This window comes from Petaurus breviceps, unplaced genomic scaffold (genome assembly GCF_028583685.1).
Source record: "Petaurus breviceps papuanus isolate PSGF00001 unplaced genomic scaffold, PetGlider_PUasm1.0 551, whole genome shotgun sequence".
NCBI classification, from domain to species: Eukaryota; Metazoa; Chordata; class Mammalia; order Diprotodontia; family Petauridae; genus Petaurus; species Petaurus breviceps.
In genome coordinates, this window is record NW_027186372.1 from 41,855,089 (window position 1) to 41,873,836 (window position 18,748).

The window sequence follows — 18,748 nt, forward strand, 5'->3', positions numbered from 1 at the left end:
ATATTGCTCTTAGGCTGTTCTTGGGAAACCAAGCATTATAAGCATCTACAATGAGATAGGCATTGGGTGAAACACTTTACAAATATTATCTCATTTGATTCTTACAGCTACCTTGTGAATTTGGTGCTATTGTGATCCACATTTTGCAGGTGAGTAAACCAAGGCAAGCAGAGGTTAAGTGACTTGCCCAGGGTCACATACCTATTAAGTGTTTCAAGTCAGATTTGAACTGAGGTCTTCCTGACTCCAGGCCCAATGCGCTATCCACTGAGCCACCTAGCTGCCCCAACTTGACTCTTAAGTTCAATGACAGCAGATGTAAAGTGGTATCCCAGTATTAATAAGATCAACCAATCCAAAGAATTTATTATGTACTTACTATGTTTGGGGTACTGTGCTAAGTAACTAGGATATGACAGAAAAGCGAACATTCTAAAGGGGGAAACTGATTATAAACTCAGTCCATACAAGGTCAATGCAGATCAGATGGGAGCGAGCCTTAGGCTCTAGCTGGGGAGTGAGCTAGGAAAAGTTTCTTGCAGAGGATATTGCCTGACTTGGGTCTTCAAATAAGTCAGAGATTCCAAGAGGAAGCTGAGTTAATTCAACAGGGTTTCCATAATAATCTTTTCATTCTCACAATGGTTTCCCTAGAGACTGACTGTGATGCCACATTTTTTTTTTAAAAGCAATCGGGGTTAAGTAACTTGCTCAAGGTTTCACGGCCAGTTATTTCTGGGTATGGTGCTGAGTATCTGAGCCCGGATTTGATCCCCAGGTCATCCCGATACTGGAGCCGGTGCTCTTACTTGCTAAGCCACCTGGCCGCCCCTGTGATGCCACATATTAAAATGTCTCTTCCTTGCCTAGAAGCCAACCAGATAGGGTCAGGGAAGATTGTGACACTGTGCTATAAAGAAAAATTCTGAGCTTTTCCACAGGAGGAGGAAGAAGAAAGCTTTCAATTGTGAGGGTGCTAAGAAAAGGAAAGATGGAAGGAACCTCTAAAGAGAAGAGAAATTTAAACTTGTTGTACACAAGAATAGTTTGATTTTTGCCACTGAACCCCCAAAACCTAGCATAGTAGCTTGCAAACGGTGGTTAATACATGCTTGCTAAGAACAAGACAACTATATAAATGGAAATTACAATATTACCTCTTCTGCCCCTACCCCTTGCATACTTTATAATTATAAATGAAACTAACTCCAAAGAAGAGATGAAAAAAATATACTTCCTCTTCCCTTCTTTTCACATGTCGGAGAGTATGAATGTGAAGCTCCATTTGTAGTGGCAAGACTCAGCTGATGTGTTGGTTAGTCCTGTTTAGCTTTTTCCCTCTTTAAAATTCTTTTTCTCATTAACATACCAAGATAAAAGATAAGTTCTCTCATACACAAAATTAACCTCCGTTACCAATAAAACCCAGGAAATCTAGAGAAAGCAAAATTACTATGAAATGTATAAAAGAGTCACTTACCAAGACACCCAGGAATTACAAAAATATGACTATGATCTTTACAAGATGTTTTGCAGAAATGTTAAATTTGGTGCTAGTTTAAAAATAGAGAAAAGTTAATCTGCAGAGTAAATTAGGAACATAAAAACCAGAAGCAATTGAACATAGTAAGAGAGTGTTTTATTAGACCCAAAGACCATTTTATTGGGGGTAAGGAATCACTATTCCACAAAAACTGCTGAGAAAATTGGAATGCATATGGAAAAAAATTAGGCTTGGGCCAATATCTCATAACCTATACCACAATAACATGCAAATGAACACATGACCTAAATAAAAGGCACAGTGTTCAAATTTTACCTGTCTTATTTATTACCTGCTTGACCCTGGGCATGTTACAGTTGTACTAGATGGTATTTAAGGTCATCTACAGCTCTAAATCTGTAAGACTACAAACTTTTGAACCTGCATACAAGATTGTATCATAAACAGGGAAGGAGATTCCTTTCACAATTCTGGAGAGGGAGAAGAATTCTTGACCAAACACTTGCTTGGCCTGAAATGAATGAAAAAAATCTAAATAGACCATTTTGATTATATAAAATTGAAAAGGTTTTTTTTGGGGGGGGGGGGGGGGGAGGGCATAGTGGGAAGCAAAGTTATAATTAGAAAGGGAACAGCGAACTAGGAAAATTTTTTTGCAATAAATTCCTCTGTTAAAAATCTGATACCCATACAGATGTATAAGAACAAGAGTCAAAATACAACTGGTTGAAGGATGTCAACTGTCATTTATTCAAATCCAGAAATGCAAGCTATCAACAACCTTCTGAAAAAATGTTCCAGATCACTAATAATAAGAGAAATGCACATTAAGATGGCTTTCAGATTCTACCTCACACTCATCACACTGGGAAGGGTGATAAAAAAAGAAAATGAAATTGTTGGAAGGGGATGTGGAAGAACCAGCACACTAATGCACTGTTTAGTGGAGCTATGGATTAGTGCACTATGGAAAGCAGTTTGTAATTATATTCCCAAACTGACTGAACTGTGGATACCTCTGATACCCCTAGCAGGCATGTATTCCAGGTAAATTGAAGATAGGCAGCAGATAGAGGGTAAGGCCCGGAGGCAAGAAGACCTGAGTTTAAACCTGGCCTTAGACATTCACTAGCTGTGTGACTGTGGACAAGTCACTTAACCCTGTTTGCCTCAGTTTCTTCATCTGTAAAATGAGGTAGAGAAGGAAAAGGCAAACCACTCCAGTATCTTTGCCAAGAAAACCCCCAAATGGGGTCACACAGAATTGGACACTACTGAAACTACTGAATAACAAGATTACAGACAGAGTTTGGAAAGGATGCAAAAATATTTACAGCAGTATCCTTTGTTACAGCAAACTCCCACCATTCCAAAGACAACATGAAGTCATATGGTATGGACACCTTTCAAGTAGGGAATGAACAAATCACGAGGCATGAATGTAAAAGAATGTTATGCTGAAAGAAATGGAAGGGTTATATTCGGTGAAATCTGGGATGACGTGTGTGAATGCATGCAGAGTGAAGAGGGCAGAGCCAGGGCACGAATTTATATAATGACATGACTGTAAAGGACAGCAACTGTGAAAGTCTTAAGCAGCTATCACAACTCCAGAAGACTGATGAAGAAGGGAGAGGAAGTAACCAAGATTTTTAGTTCGGCTTGATTTTGTGAATTTGTTTTGCTTGATTATACTTATTTGTTAGGGGGAGGGCTTTTATTGTTTTTGGGAGTTGGGGGAGTGCTATCAAAGGGGAATAATGGCATGGATAGTGATGCAGAAAAAAGAAAACAATAATGAAATATTTAAAACATGCACAGAAGAAAATAGGAGGTTCAGAAGGGCACATAGTAAAGCAGGGCAACATTGAGACTACTGTGTTAAACTGAATATATCATTTTAAAAACTCAAGCTGATAGAATATAGAGATTTGCAGTTTCAGATACAATTCTCTTTTTTTTCCTCTTTCTATCTGGGTGTATTCATACTTGTTGATGTCTATAAAGTTTGTAATTTAAAAAACTATCATTTAAATAAATAGGCAAAACGATGGTCCAGATCTTTCAAAAGTTTAGCCTTTAACACTGGTCCTGGAGCTGTATTTGTAAAGTATAGGAAAGATGGAAGTATATTTTGCATTTATAATTGATATCATTTCACTGGCCTTCTCAATGGGTGGGCAAGGGATGGAAGGGAGAGAAAGTTTGGAATTCAAATTATTTTTTAAAAAATGAATGTTAAAAGTAAAATTCTAAAAACAAACAAAAAAATAAAGTAACAAGGATTGAGAGAAAATTTTACTAAGTATCTACTATGTGCCACCATAACCTGCAAGGTGCTATTATTATTATCATCATTCATATTTTGCAGTTAAGGAAACTGAAGCAGAGAAGTTAAGTGACTTGTGTAGGGTCACACAGCTGAGCCCAGGCCTTCCTGACTCTAGGCCCAGTATACCACCTAGCTATCTTACCCAACTCCCCTCCTTTTATAGATAAGGAAACAGCAGAAAAATGTAAGCCACTTGACCAGTGTCCTACAGGTAGTAACCAAGAGGTAACATTTGAACCCAGGACCACAAAGATGAAAACTGGGACTGTCCTTGCCTCACAGGGTTTATATTTGGTGGGGAAGATGAGACGTACACAAATAACTATAATATCAAGTTAGAAAAAATAATTACATGTATAGGACAGGTGACCTATGACCTATTCAAAGAAAGAGATCATTTCTAAAGGAGGAGATCAGGGAAGATGATGCCAGATGAGATGATCTCTAGGTTGGGCCTAGAAGTGGGAAGACCCAAACACAGCCATGATCTCATCAATGCTGATGTTCTTTCCAGCCACAAAGATGGAAAAAGTTCTAAATCTATGAACCTGGGTGCCCCCAAGCACTGATGGGCATTTTATATTTTCCCAAAGCAAGGCTGAAATGGGAGAAGGATTAAAATTGGTAGACTGAGACTGTAGGGTCTGGAAGAGGGGGAGGCAGAGGGAAGTGAGCAAGAAAACATGGAGGAGGGAGAAGGGAGGGCGAGATCTGGGAGCAGTCTGGATGAAGCACAGAATGTACAAACAGGAGAGCCCATTGTTTCTAGCCCTGCACCTCACAGACACCCAATAAACACTTACCAAATTGAAACGACTTCTGAGGGAGGGAGGATTCCATTTATGCACATGAAGTGTTGCAGGCATAACCTTGGGCAGCTCTCCAGCACAACAAACACACAAAGAACGTAGAAGGCTACCAGTGACACCAGGTTTTTCCCTGACAACAACTCCAGCCATACTCCCCAAAAAACACCGTGCATTGATGCATACATTCTGAGTGAATACTATGTGGAGAAAGGTGCTATGCAGATTTTCTTCCTGGCCTCTCCCACCCCAACAGAATAAGCTAAACGAGATGACACTTTTCACTAGGAAGGGTGCTATTTTAGAAAGAAAAATGGATTTGGAGTCAGAGGACTTGTCTTTGGGTCCTCAATCTGACTCTTACTACCTGTGTGATCTCAGGCAAATCACTCAATCCCTCTGGGCTGGATTAAAAGGGGGGCCTTGTGCCTGATGACCTTCAAGGTCCTTTATGATTCTAAATCTACAAATGATTCAAAGAAAAGAGATCATTTCTGACTGAGCAGGATTAGGGAAGATGTATGCCAGAGGAGATGATCCCTGAGTTGGGCCTTAAATTATTGTTGTTCAGTCATGCCTGACTCTTCATGAGCCCATGTACCATAGGGAGTCTTCTATCCTCCACTCTCTCCAAGTCAGTTCAAGTTCATGGGCTTTAAAGGAGGAAGACCCAAAAGGAGCCATGATCCCATCAATATCAATGTTCTTGCAAACCATGCAGTCACCCAAGTACTGATGGGGTATTTTATAGTTTCACAAAGCAACTTTTCTTCCAAACTACCATCTGACTGTCATTTTTGGAGGTAGTCAGGTGGCTTAGTAAATAGAGTGCTGGGCTTGGAGTCAGGAAGACCTGAGTTCAAATCCAGCATCAGACACGTACTAGCTGTGTGACCCTAGGCAAGTCACTTAACCTGTTTGCCTTAACCTCTGAAGAAGGAAATGGCAGAATGCTCCAGTGTCTTTGCCCAGAAAGTTCCATAATGGGGTCATGAAGAGTCAAACATGACTAACTGACTGAACAACAAAAAGTGTTATCTTACAGATGATGAAACTGAGGTTCAAAGGTCGAATGACTTACCCACAGACACATGGTTAATGAGTATTGCAAGCCAGGACTTGAACTCAGGTCTTCTGACTCCAAGGTCAGAGCTCCTTCTACAATATGCCTATCAAGGCAGCTGGTGGCATATAGAACATTGGGTTTGAAGGCAGGAAGACCTATGTTCAAACCTAGCTTCAAAGACTTAGAATCTGTGAGACCCTGGGCAAGTCACTTAACCTGTCTGCCTCAGTTTCCTCAATTGTAAAGAAGGAAAATTTCAATGACCCTGAAAGGCTGCTGTGAGGTCAAATGAGATTTTTTTAAAAAAGTGTTTAGTACAGTGCTTGGTACATCGTAGATGCTATAAGAGAATAAATATTCCCTTCCTTTCTCCTCCTCCCCCATATCACAATGCCTTCCATAATGGAAGAGTCATCATTACTGGATGTCCCACAGGCAAGGGGGCACCAGCTGGCATGGCAGCAGGACCTCTGGCACGCTGAATGATCCTGACTCTACATCCTGAGACAGTATACTCAAGTCACAGTGCTCAGGCAATCAATGGCTCCTGCTGAGTGAGGATGGCTTTCTGCCATGGGGGAAAAATGGGTGTAGCTGTTTTCTTACTGTTTTACGCTGAGAGAGTCAATGCATCCTGCTGATCTCAGGTTTTGATAAAAGTATCCCAAGAACCTAATTTTATTGAATGCCACATGATTTTTTTCCAGGTATCACTAATCATATTGCTTAAGGATGAATAACGTTCCCAAGAAAGTGGATGATTTCTCTTTCCAGTTATCATCTGAGGTGCACTTGGTGAAGCAGACAGTTTCCTAGTAGATTTGCAAAGGCTAACACTGTAGTTAGTTTCTGAGTATTGCCCATCTACTCCCTCCCCACACAAAGTTCAAAATCTGAGAGAGCAATGATTGAATCCAAAGCCTTTTGGAGTAATTATTGTGAAATCACAGACTTTCCCCTCAAATTTTCACTCCCTCTTTTTCTACCTAATTCATTCTGTTTATCTGGGTTTTGGAAGGAAACCACCTAAGCATGTAAAATTGAAACCTGCCCCTGGGAAATTTTCTTGAAATGAAAACTGACCTAGTCCCTACCTTCAGAAAATTTACAATAAGGTGTATGTGTAGGGGAAGGGATTACAGGGAGCGGGGAGAAAAGAAGTAGGGGAAAGAAAGAAGAAATGTATACAAATAAGTATAATATTAGGTGAACAATGATTTAGTACACAGGACAGGTCAAACAGAGTGGCTTGAGAGATTCAAGGAAAGAGGGATTATTTCTAGCTGATTTTAATCTACTTATAGAATCCAACCTAACCAGCCCTTATTATTTTTAGCAGCAAATTGATTTAGCCTGGTTTGAGAAAAAAGACCCTCCCTGATGAACAAATGAATACATTCTCTTTCTTTTGATGCCTGAGATCTCTAGTATGTGGTGTGGTAGAAAGACCACTGGACTTGGATTCAGTAGAACTGAGTCTGAAATTTGGCTCTGACACTCATTAGCTCTGTGACCAAAGACAAATCATTTAATTTCTCTGATCCCAGGTTTCTTCATCTGTAAGAACTTTCAGCTCTAAAATTCTATGATTCTAGGGGGTGGGGGCAGGTGAAATGACAGAATTCCACAGAAGCAGCTAGATCAGTCTGAAAGATAGATCCATATCTTATCATTTCCTTCTTCTACTGCAGCATAGCCAACAGGAGAAGTTTCTTCTTAGAGGTCTGTTTACTTTATCCCTTTGCCTCCTTGAGGTATTAGTAAGCTTCCCTGACTCTGATGGTTGAATGAAGCTTGCTGATGAACCCTACCTTTAATCTGGCAGCCAGTAGGCTTCCTGGAAAAGGTTTATGACTAGCTAAAACAGCCCTATCCTCTGTCTTTTCCATCATAAATTCTGCTATTGTTCTGCCACTGCTGAAAGACACAAGCTAAAGAATGTCTAGGACACAGGATGCAGTCCTCTGGCCTGAGGGACACTGGCAGACAGGGTGCAGCATTCTGACTGTGATGGTGTGTGTATGCGAGATCACTAATTCCCAGCGGAAACATTTTTGCCCAAATGGCTTGCTTATGCAGTCTACAGTTGGAATAGATTTATATTTAAGAAAATAAAATCACGTTAAGACATATGAACACTCCCTATCTGTGTGGCCTAGATGATACAACCCTGAGTATTAAGGTTACTTTATTTTACTGGAGTAAAAGACCAAGTTGGCCGTGGCAGGGCCCCTCGCCCTTGTGTGCTATGACTTGGAGTAGATGGACCTTTAAACTCTGAATCTACTTGTAAATAGTGCAATCTCTTCAATCTCCCTGTTAATCTATATGTAGAGGCCCTGTCTTCTCCTTTCTCTGTGTATTGCCTATGTGGAAAGTCTGGTGACCCTGTACAATCCGACTTTGGAGTTTATTTGTCCTGAAGGTCACTTCATGTTACCAGGCCCCTGTCTGGAGCAAACACAGTGACACTCATCAATTAAACAGCTTCAGACAGCCCCACACTTGGAGAGGCTTCAAAATTCCCAGAGAGGTTGTCTGTCAGGGTCAGAAAAGCCTCTGCTGAAGGCCAGACTGGTTCTGAGAGGGGGATTGCTTTGCTGAATTTTGTGACTTTATCTTGTATTCTTTAAAAATAGAGAATAAAAAAAGGCACCCAACCAATGAAATCTGGGGGGAAACCTAGGCTGGACAGACACAGAGTGAGCCCTAAGGGAGGCTATGAGTCACGGAGCTGGGGAGCCCAAGTCAGTCTGAAAGCTACGTTACCATTCAAACTAGCCCAGAAAGGCAGGCAGGACTCAGATCAAAACTGATTCAGTCTTTTCCAGGAGGTCCCCCAGGGCTAGGCAATAATCAGTACTCAATTTTGCATTCTGTCTTTTAGTGCTTTACTTTTATACTTGACTTTCTGAAGATAGGCTTGTGTTTTAGCGGCTGGGGCAGATGGAGTAGTAGTCAGAATCAGGGCAGGGCCCTAATTTTTTCCCCCTATGCAAGGCAATTGAGGTTAAATGACTTGCCCAGGGTCACACAGCCAGTAAATGTCAAGTGTCTGAGGCTGAATTTGAACTCAGGTCCTCCTGACTCCAAGATTGGTGCTCTATGCACTGTGCTACCTAGCTGCCCCAGGACAGGGCCCTATTAATTATTCAATAAGCATTTATTAGATACCTACTCTATGCTAGGTGCTGTGAATACAAGGAAAGGCAGAAGACAGCCCTTATTCCTGGGGACCTCATGGTATTATGGGAGAGACAACAAGCAAATAACTACAGACAAGAGATAGACAGGATAAAATGGAGATAATCAACAGGATGAAGGCATTAGCATTAAGTGGGAGCAGGAAAGGCTCCAAGTTGAAGGGTAGATTTTATCTGAGTCTTGAAGGAAGACAGGGATAGTGAATAGAGTGCTGGCCTGGAGTCAGGGAGACTGAGTTCAAATCTGGCTTCAGACACTTTTTAGTAGTTATGACCCTGAGTAAGTCACTTAGCCTCTGTTTGCCTAAGTTTCCTCAAATGTAATATCAGCACCTACCTCCCAGGGTTGTTGTGAAGACCAAATGAAATTATTTGTAAAAAGCATTTAGCACACATTGCCTGGCCCATTGTAAACACTATATAAATACTTATTCTCTCACCACCCTCCTTCCCCTTTCAGGAAACCTGCCACTTTTCCTGAGGCTAAAGAAGGGGCCAGCAGAGTAACTGCTACTGGGTCCTGTTGCTTCTGGACTTTACGCAGTGCCTTGGTATGCTGAGAATTTGCCCTGCCTGTTTTGTGAAGACTGTACAACCCCGAATCTGAGATGCAGGGAGGACCTGACTAGTCCCAAGTCACTCCAGCAAGTGGCAAAACTCCTGGCCCCAGACATCCGTCCCATTCCGTGCTCCTAACCACTTCCCTGATCTCTGGCACTCACTTCCCTTCTCTCCATCTCTCTCTTTCCAATATCTCTTCTCTGTGCTTTCACAAATGGGGAGGGAAGAAGGATGACCCCACCCACTCGCTGGTGATGGTTTTTTTTGACTCAGTACTTCTCCACACCCAATCACCCTGCCCACAAATGTTATGTCATGTAGTGAGAAAAAATACAAGTAAGTTGGGACTCAACCACTTTCTTTATATATCTCTGGCCATTCATATGGGGCCTCTACAGCGGGTGTGAAGGGTGCCCCCCCTCCCATTCCTGTGGAGGAACGAAATACTCACCATTATCGAAGACAGTGCCTGCTGTGAACGAGAGCTCTGAATCATGTTCAGCCTTGCAGGCATACAAGGCTTTTGCTTTTCGGAATGGTGAGCTGTGAAAACAGGAGTTTATTTAGTGGGTCTCCCCATACAAAACGAAACCCCAAAGTGAGACAAACAAACAAACAAAAGCCAACCTCTCTATAAACCCAAGATATTACTCCTCTGACCTCTCTTCTCCTTGTAAGCCACCTACTTCTGTCTCTTTCTCATTGGAAGACATGAGAAAACGACCAGGTGTCAGAATGCAAGATGGAAAAATTGCATGGCTCAGAGAAGAAAAATGAGAAATATTTAAACAAAAGAAACACTTTCTGAGATACCATTCTTCCTTGGGGGCCACCCAGTGCCACACTGAAGCTTACCCTGAAAAACAAATACTAAAGAGTGTCAAATGGGCCTGGCCCTAGAAAAACTTCAGAATGGGAGCACCTGAGGGTAGTCTTAGGAGTGGGAAGGCTGGGTCTGGGAAGCTTTAACTGGCTTTAAAGCAGGGTATCAGCGGGAGAGGTTGTTGTTGAAATTGGGGAATGTCTCGTGAGTCAGAAAGAAGAAATTCCAGAAAATCTGGGTCTCCACTTAGGACACCCAGGTTGATGTGGGCCCTCTCATGTGTTATTTTAAAAAGGGGGGGGGGCAGTTAGGTGGCCCTGGAGTCAGGAGGACCTGAGTAAAAATCCATCCTCAGACACTTGACACACTAGCCGTGTGATTTTGGGCAAGAAACTTAACACCAATTGCCCTCCAAAAATAAGCAAAATAAACAAAACAAAAAACCCAAAACTTATGGGGGGGGGGGAGAAAAAAGATGCCAAAGGGCACTGCCCCCATGCACAGGCTTTTGTTGTGTTTGTGGTTAAAGATATGTATTCGATAACTGTTTCCCAAAGCCAAGTACTTTGGGGATACACACCGATTTTGATTGTAGGGAATTTCTGTTGTAGGGAACTAAAATAGTACCCAAATTATGCTTCCTGCCTGATGACCAAATCCAAGAGATTTTCTCTGGGAGGGAGATGAGAATTAATTATCTGGGGTCAGTTGGCTAATCGACATGTACGGAAGATCTCATCTTCCTTGCAAGAATTGGTATATTAATTGCCAAAACTCTAAAAGAATCTGTTCTGGGAGCTCATTGTGGAAAATGAGATTGTACTGGTGATAACTCAAAACCCATACATAGAAACGGCAGAGGGCTTAGATGCATTTTCCACCTATCTACTTGAGGGTGTCCATACTGACATTCATCCTCATTTGTACTATCTTGTGCCTACAGGTGGATAAACTGTGAATCTGGGGCCCACTGTAACATTTGTTTTGGTTTTCAATGGCAGAAGTCAGCTTGAGCTGATCATGGGCCACCCTAGAAACAGTACTCAGGCAGGGAAGGGACACTTTGGGGACAACTGCAGCTATACTTCTTATAAACACTAAAGCCAGTTTCTTCCTTAGGAAAGGTAGAGACCTGGATGAAAGAGGTATGGGGTAGGAACTGCTGTAGGGCCAGGTATCTAAAATCCCTGGGCCTTGCGAATTGACAAGGTGAAAAAAATACGGAAAGGCTGGATGCTCAGAGCAGATGGCTGCCCCAATTTTGTTGCCAGGACACAGTTTACTGTGTTTCAGCATCCAAGTACCAGGAAGGAGAGAGTGAAAATGGGATGGGGTTTAGGGAAACCCTTAAAAAAATTCACAAGCACCAACTTGAAGAGCACTGTCTCTATGAGTATCATTTAGAAAAAGCAAAAGATTTATGAGGCAAGGGGTTAACTATAGCCTGTGATCTAAACCAGGGCTCCTCCTGACAGCTCAGGGCTAAATGCAAAAATGTACAAATTCCCAGGGAGAAATAAATTGCCTCCTTTTTTTTTTTTTTCTAAAGTAGTAGTGGGGAGTTGGAGGAGGGGGGAGCAGAGCAAATTTTATAGAGCAGACTGGGCAATCCGGTTGTGAAAACTGCTGAAATAGCAAAGAATGAAACTGCCAAGAAGGTGGAAAAAGTATGTGACTGACAACAAGGTGCAGTGTGTAGCTGAGAGGAGAGCAGAGAGAATCCTCCCAGGTTGGCCAATGCCTTAAATACCAGGTTCTCAATCTGGCGCCCTGCCCTGGGGGAAGGGGAGGAACCGAGCAAGTGGGAAAAAGAGGAAGAAAGTGAAATAGTGAGGGAATACCAAGGGAGGAGCTGCATTTCCACAGACCAGACTTTCAAAGAAGTTACAATTACTGGCCAAATTTTAAAACAGTAATTGAAAAAAAATTTGACAGGTAAAGAAAACCAATGGGGGAGAAGAATGGTTGTTGGGAATCTGGAAGGTAGAAAGTCTGGGATATCCAAGTAAGAAAGTTGGTGATGAAAAAGAGATGATAGTCTATCAGTGGTTTTTTTTATATGTGGCAGTAAAGGAACCTTGTGCTTTCTGGATAGAAGGGGGTCTTAGGGGGACAAGGAGGTTAGATCAGTCAATCAGTAAACATTTATTGGGCTCCTACTAGACCATAAGAGGGTCCTGATTTTTCCTGCCTGGGTATCTAAAAGGAATCATTGACAAGCTCCCTAAGAGGCCTCTTTCCCATGGGTTTCTCCCCATTCTCTATTCCTCCCCCTAAACTCCCCCCAATCCACCCCAATGTACTGTAAATGTATGAAAGTGAAGGGAATATCTGAGTGGCTTTGGAAAGGGTTAGGTCCTATTCCCCAGGGAAGATTCTTTAACTTTTTAAAAACTGTCCAGCTTAACCAGAGATCAGGGGGCCATCTTTTTTCACTCCCACTCCCCACCTTTTCCCCCACCCTTTCTTACCCGCAAGCAGATCATTAATTAGGTTCTTACCCTTATGGAAAAATCCAGTCATCTGAGTTCACGTTCAAAGGTTTGGCTTTGATTTCTTGATTGTTCAAAAACCTCACAGGGTTTCTTGTACCCTTCACACCCCTTCCCTCCCTCTCCCTTTTTGCCCTGCCCCAGTGGCATCTCAACAGGTGTGGGGGTGGTACTAACAACAGAGGGCTATCCCCATTGCTCCTGTAGCTATGCCCTTCAAAGCTCTGCTGGGGCTTCAAGGACACGAACTAACTGGGGTTCTGCTGGTTCATTTTTAATTTTTGCCTCTGAGCATGGCAAGAGGCCAGGAAAGCACTCAGTGGAGTTTCCCCTGTATGCCCTTGCAAGGCTTGCAGAATGATGATACACTTTCCCCTTGTCAGGCACCCACGGGTCTGGGTCAGGGTTGCGTGACAGACTGACTTGGTCCTTCTGTCAAGGCCTCCAAGTAACCCTTGGGTTGTGCAAGGGTTGAATATGGCATCTAGAGCTTCTCAGGGGATATGAGAGGAAGGAGGTAAATTTTGCTCAACTTCATTATCTCTTTAATGGGTTAATATAAGTGGTTATCTTTCTGATGTTCAGAAGAACTGTTTATGCAACAATAAACACCAAAACAGGAGGAGGGAGAGATAAGACAGATCATGCTGATACTAGAAAGTCTAAAGAAATTCAGAGAATTACTACTTTTCTTTTTTTAAGGGTTCTCCCCATGGAAAGAAATCTGAACTTCCAGGGTTTTTTTGGTAGGCCCTATAGGAAATGGAAGAACAGGCAGATGTCCCCACCTCTTGGCTATATTCTGCAATAGCAAGGAGGGATTCTATTCATCTGTGACCCACTGAATGGCTGGTTGTCCCAAGGTATCACACATTTTCAACAGTGCAGGGCACACAGACTTGGATCAGCCACATCCATTGCATATCCAGTTTCTTCCTTTGGGTATTTCAAAATGGCAGCTTCACAGTTATTTCTGGAGTAGCCTAGGGTGCTGCTCCAATATTGGCCAGAGGGGTCACTACTGAGCAAAAGGCAGTTCTTCCATTGCAAATCTCCTGTTGGGTGAGGAATATTGCCACCAGCATTCTTCTAACCTTCTAATAATCTTTGGGGAGAACTGAATTAAGGGGAAAAGGGAATGAAGAGTCTAAGACCAGTGTTAAGGGCTTGCTGAATCTCTGGAGATGTGTGAGGAGAGACACATATATGCCAACAGCCATGGCCATAACTGTGTTATTCTTCTTAAATGGCATAATTACCTTCAGTACCTTTCATCTAGGAGCTAACTTGTCTCTATATGCTCCTTTATCAAAATTCAGGAACCAGATTTTTCTAATGCCCAAGTTACTTAGGGCTCTGGAAGGCAAATTTCTCAAGTAGTATTTCTAAAAATACCATTACCACCTCACATTTATATAGCAACTTATGGTTTACAAATTACTTTCATCCCAACAGATGTGAGAAGTACGCATTACCTCCCATTTTAGAAATGAGGAAATGTAAGCTCAACAAAGTTGTGACTAGTCTATGAAAACTCATCTAGTAAGCTGCAGAAGCTATACTTGAACCCAGTTCAATGTCATTTTGAGTAAGCCACTCTGCCTGCCAAATTTGATGGGTTTCACACTGTCTTAACAGGTGAAAAGATATCAGTTAAGGTAATAGACAATGCCCCACCCCAGGGCCATAGAGTATTAATAAAGGTGTTTCCTAGGGCCCATAATTTATTTCTAGGAAATTACTTGGGCAATAAGAGATACTAGTGGCTTAATCTCTACACCATCATTGTGGGTTAGGGCGGGAAGAACCATAAGAAAAAATACATATAACAAAGAATCTCTACCCTTCTATACCTTAATTTGGAGCTACAGAGTCAAGCTAGTCTCAAAAGCTAAGATTTGCAGCTAATCCTAGAGCTGAGGTGGTGCAGTTTAAAGCAAGCAAGGATTCTTAATCTTGGTGTGTGTCATGGGCTCCTTGGGCAGTTTGATGAAGTCTATGGACCCCTTCTCAGAATGTATTTAAATGTATAAAATTAAATACATAAGACTGAAAAGGAATAAGCTGAATTGGAATATTTTCATTAATATTAATTATTTATTCAGTATTAAATATTTTTAGAAAACAAATCTGTGGACCTCTGATTAAGAAACTCTGGCTTAGAAGAATGCTGGACTAAGAATAAGAAGTGTTGGGTTCTAGTTCTGGCTCTAATTAATTATGTGGCTTCAGGGTATGCCACTTGACCTCAACTTCCCATCTGTAAGATAGGAAAAGTACATCTCACATGACTACTGTGAGAATATAATAACAGCAAAACTGATATGTGCACATTTTATGTGTACATGAAATGTATGTATATATATATATATATGAAAATGCATATATAACTATATTAGTCAACCACGTTCCTTGATATGACTTCCTTTGTGTGGGAACATATGATCAAGTAAGTTTTCATTAAGGCTGTATCTGGGCCTTTTATCTAGTCTCAACTAATGAATATAAACAAACAAAAGGAATCAAAAGATGAGGAACTGGGGACTAAATTGCTTAAGTCTCTTAAGATCAAAATTTAATAGCAGGAAGGTGAGGTCAAGAGTTCTGGACTTGTAGTCAGAAGACTCAAATTGTAGCTCTGCCAGTCAGTAATAGTGTGACTGGGCACACAAGAGACGGTAAAAAGAGGCCAGGACCATCTGTAGCTTTTGCCTTATTCATTTCCCAGGTGCTTTCCTTCTGAAAGGCCCAGGTGAAGTGGATCATAAAACCTATATCTGGAAGCCAAAAATGGAGGAAGAATTGTAACAAGGTCATCATCCTCAGGGAGAGAAAACAGCTCATTCTGCTCACCAATGGAAAAAGGCATGACACGCTACAGGTAAGCATGACACGTGATGCTTAATGGAAATGAAGCCAATGAGGGCACCAACAGCCCTAGACCCAACGTATTTTGTTACCAGTTGTCCATCTAATTTGGTGTTTTCTGCCAGTGGTATTTAGGGAAATGGGGTCTTTGTCTTGCACAATGCCTCTTTCAACTACTGAGGACAGGTCTCAGAAATGGCAAATTTCTCATTAATAACTTGTCAAACATCTTATCCATTAATTTGCCCTAAGCCCTTCTTAAATCTATTTATGTCTCCTCCATTAGATTATAAGCTCTTTAGGGGCAGTGGTGTTGTTTAATCTTCATTGATCCATGTGTCAATACTCATAACACTTAGTATGGAATGAAGAATAAACACTGCTTGATCCTAACAAAAATAAAAAGTGTAAAGAAGTGGAAGGTGTGGTTCAAAGTAATTCTTGTTTTAAAGGTAGTATACTAAAGCCCTGAGGGTCTATTAGAGTTAGTTAATGACCAATAAGGGAACTTTACCTAGAAGATTCCATTTCAGAGCACTGTCTTCAAATCTGACTATGCCACAAATAGTACAAGGGAATTTACATGAGAAATGACCCACTGGCTTGGGTTAATTGTCCCTTCAAGCTCAAGATTTTTGTTTTTCACAGTAATACTATGGGAAAGGGGTGACCTCCTACAAAATGTCATGCTTGAAAATTAGATATGCTATACAGACATCCCTTTACTAGGTTGACAGGAGGTTGAACACCCAGTAATTTGTCCTGAAGCCTTCTGCTATCCTATTTATACTTTGGGCCTCATGGTGAGCAAGTCCAGGTTTGGGCTGCAGGGACCAAACCTTTGCAGGAGCCAAAATAACAAGTAAAAGCAGGACAAAGCAAATGAAAATATACAGCAGTAGCAACATGAAATCAAACAAACCCTGCAACAGACCTGATGGGGGATGAGTCACTGGACGTAGATGAGGTGGGCATAGGGCTGGATGGCGCAGAGAACATGGGCCAGGACGGTGAGAGGGGTGAAGTTGGGCTTGGATTCGGGGGGCTGTAAAACATAACCAGAACACTTATCAGCAACACACAGGGGAAAGATAAACAGGATCTTGAGGCATTAATACAAGACTGAGAGAGGTGGGAAGAAGAGGAGGGAGTGCTGGGGAGACAAGAAAGAACACTGAAATCTGGGAATAAGATGTCAGTGCTGAATATGCAAATTAAATTAATGGATCCTTCCAAGTCAAACCTGTTGTGATTCCTTGGAGGATAAACACATACCTTTGCCCTGCAGAGCAACTGCTTGCCAGATTATAGGAGCTTCCTTTAATAAAGTCAGTTGTGCACTCTTCTGCTAAAGCAACACTCCCCAAATTGGTTTCATGCCTACAACACATCAATGGCATCTTCTGGCCTCATTTCAGGACACTGCGTGTCCACAAACCCTTGGCCCCACGTGGTTGGTCCCCCTCACCCTGACTTGCTTCTGAGCAGAAATGGCTGTTCTCTGAGCCACAGTCCATGTTGGCCAGAAAACAATTTCCTGTTTACATTTTTTGCTAAATGGGCCTAGCACACTGGGGCCACAGAGTAGTGTAGTGGCATAAAGACAATTTGGAGCAGAGATGAGCCAACAACATGCTTCTTATATGGGATACTATTCATAGATGGACAACTATCAACCATTCTGGGGCTAGGAAATCAATCACAGAGCTCCTTTACTTTCTTGGAATTTGGAGCATTGCAGGAATCTCCAGATAGAAGGAGGGTAGAAGTGTAAGGAGTTAAACCAATCAGTGTTGCTAAGTGTTGAGTTGCCCTTAAAAAAAAAAAAAAAAGGTTGATGCGAAGGAAGATTGAAATGATGGCATCTGTTTGGGATTTCATGTAGGCTTTTAACATTCAACCATGTGATACCATGTCCTATTTTTAATACCATTGATAACCAGGATATATTAATAACATCCTTCAAAAAGATAGTCACAGATAATTCAGTAGATACTAAGGAAATGAAGAAGCCCATGTACTATGTAGACACTGAATAAAGAACCAATGGATGGCTGCTCTTTCTGGTTTAGCTGTTTCATTGGTTTGAATGTAACATTTGATTTGTGACCACTTGGGCACCCCAGGTATATTACTCTCAGGCCACAGCTAATCCCACTTGGTTCATATTTATATCATGAAAATGATTATGAGAAATCAGATTCTCCTCTTGGGGATGTGGAATGAAAAAACTATGGAAATAAAATTGTTTTTTGGATAAACTGGAAGTCTAAGATCTGACCTCTGCACTCATCAGAAAACTCAATTATTCTGTGCCCTTTGATAATGTCATAACTCTAGTAACTTCTTGAACAAGAGACAAGTATCAATTTCTCTGTTTTGTTTTGGGGGTGCCCACCTAATTTGCAAGAGGGAAAACAACAGGGAACAAGGAAATTCTAATATAGAGACTCCCCAAGATTCAATGCCTAGAGATTCCCATCCATATGAAAATTATCAACAACATAAAAGGTTCTTTTTTCAATCCTCTGTTGACTTGGTTTTCTATTTTCATTGCTTGGGGGAAGAATAGATTGATTTGAGATGCTACTCACTCACCTTTTTCAATTACTGGGTTAACAAACATTTATTGAGCACCAGAATACCAAATATCCTGAGGGATGGAAAAGAACATAAGCCCTTGTCTCTAACCTCAAGGAGCTTAGAACATAAATTGGACAGGCAAGATATATAGTACATAAAAAAGATAATCATAATACAAGACAACATATAATTACCAAATGAGGGGCATTTACTGTCACTGATTGGTCACAATTCTTTTTTTTTTTCTTTTTGGAGGGGGGAAGGCAGGGCAATTGGGGTTAAGTGATTTGCCCAAGGTCACACAGCTAGTAAGTGTTAAGTGTCTGAGGCTGGATTTGAACTCGGGTTCTCCTGACTCCAGGGCCAGTGCTCTATTGACTGCACCACCTAGCCACCACTGGTCACTTAATTCTTTAAAAAAATCATTGATTTTTTGTATCAGCTTCATTTAAAAATATATCCTTTCCCTTCCCTCCCCTCTCTAGAGAATTATTTCTGGCAATAAATAAA

At 41.4% G+C, this 18,748-nt stretch overlaps 1 protein-coding gene across 1 annotated transcript in view; it reads right to left on the reverse strand.

The window, feature by feature from the left end:
* The window catches only part of ARHGAP26 (Rho GTPase activating protein 26), a 517,847-nt gene that overhangs the window by 11,184 nt on the left and 487,915 nt on the right, over positions 1-18,748 (reverse strand). The window contains exons 19-20 of the mRNA XM_069102296.1: positions 16,590-16,700; positions 9,924-10,015 (exon numbers count right to left, since the gene is read on the reverse strand). Of these exons, the coding sequence (XP_068958397.1) occupies positions 9,924-10,015; positions 16,590-16,700 (203 nt within the window). The remainder of the gene's footprint in view (positions 1-9,923; positions 10,016-16,589; positions 16,701-18,748) is intronic.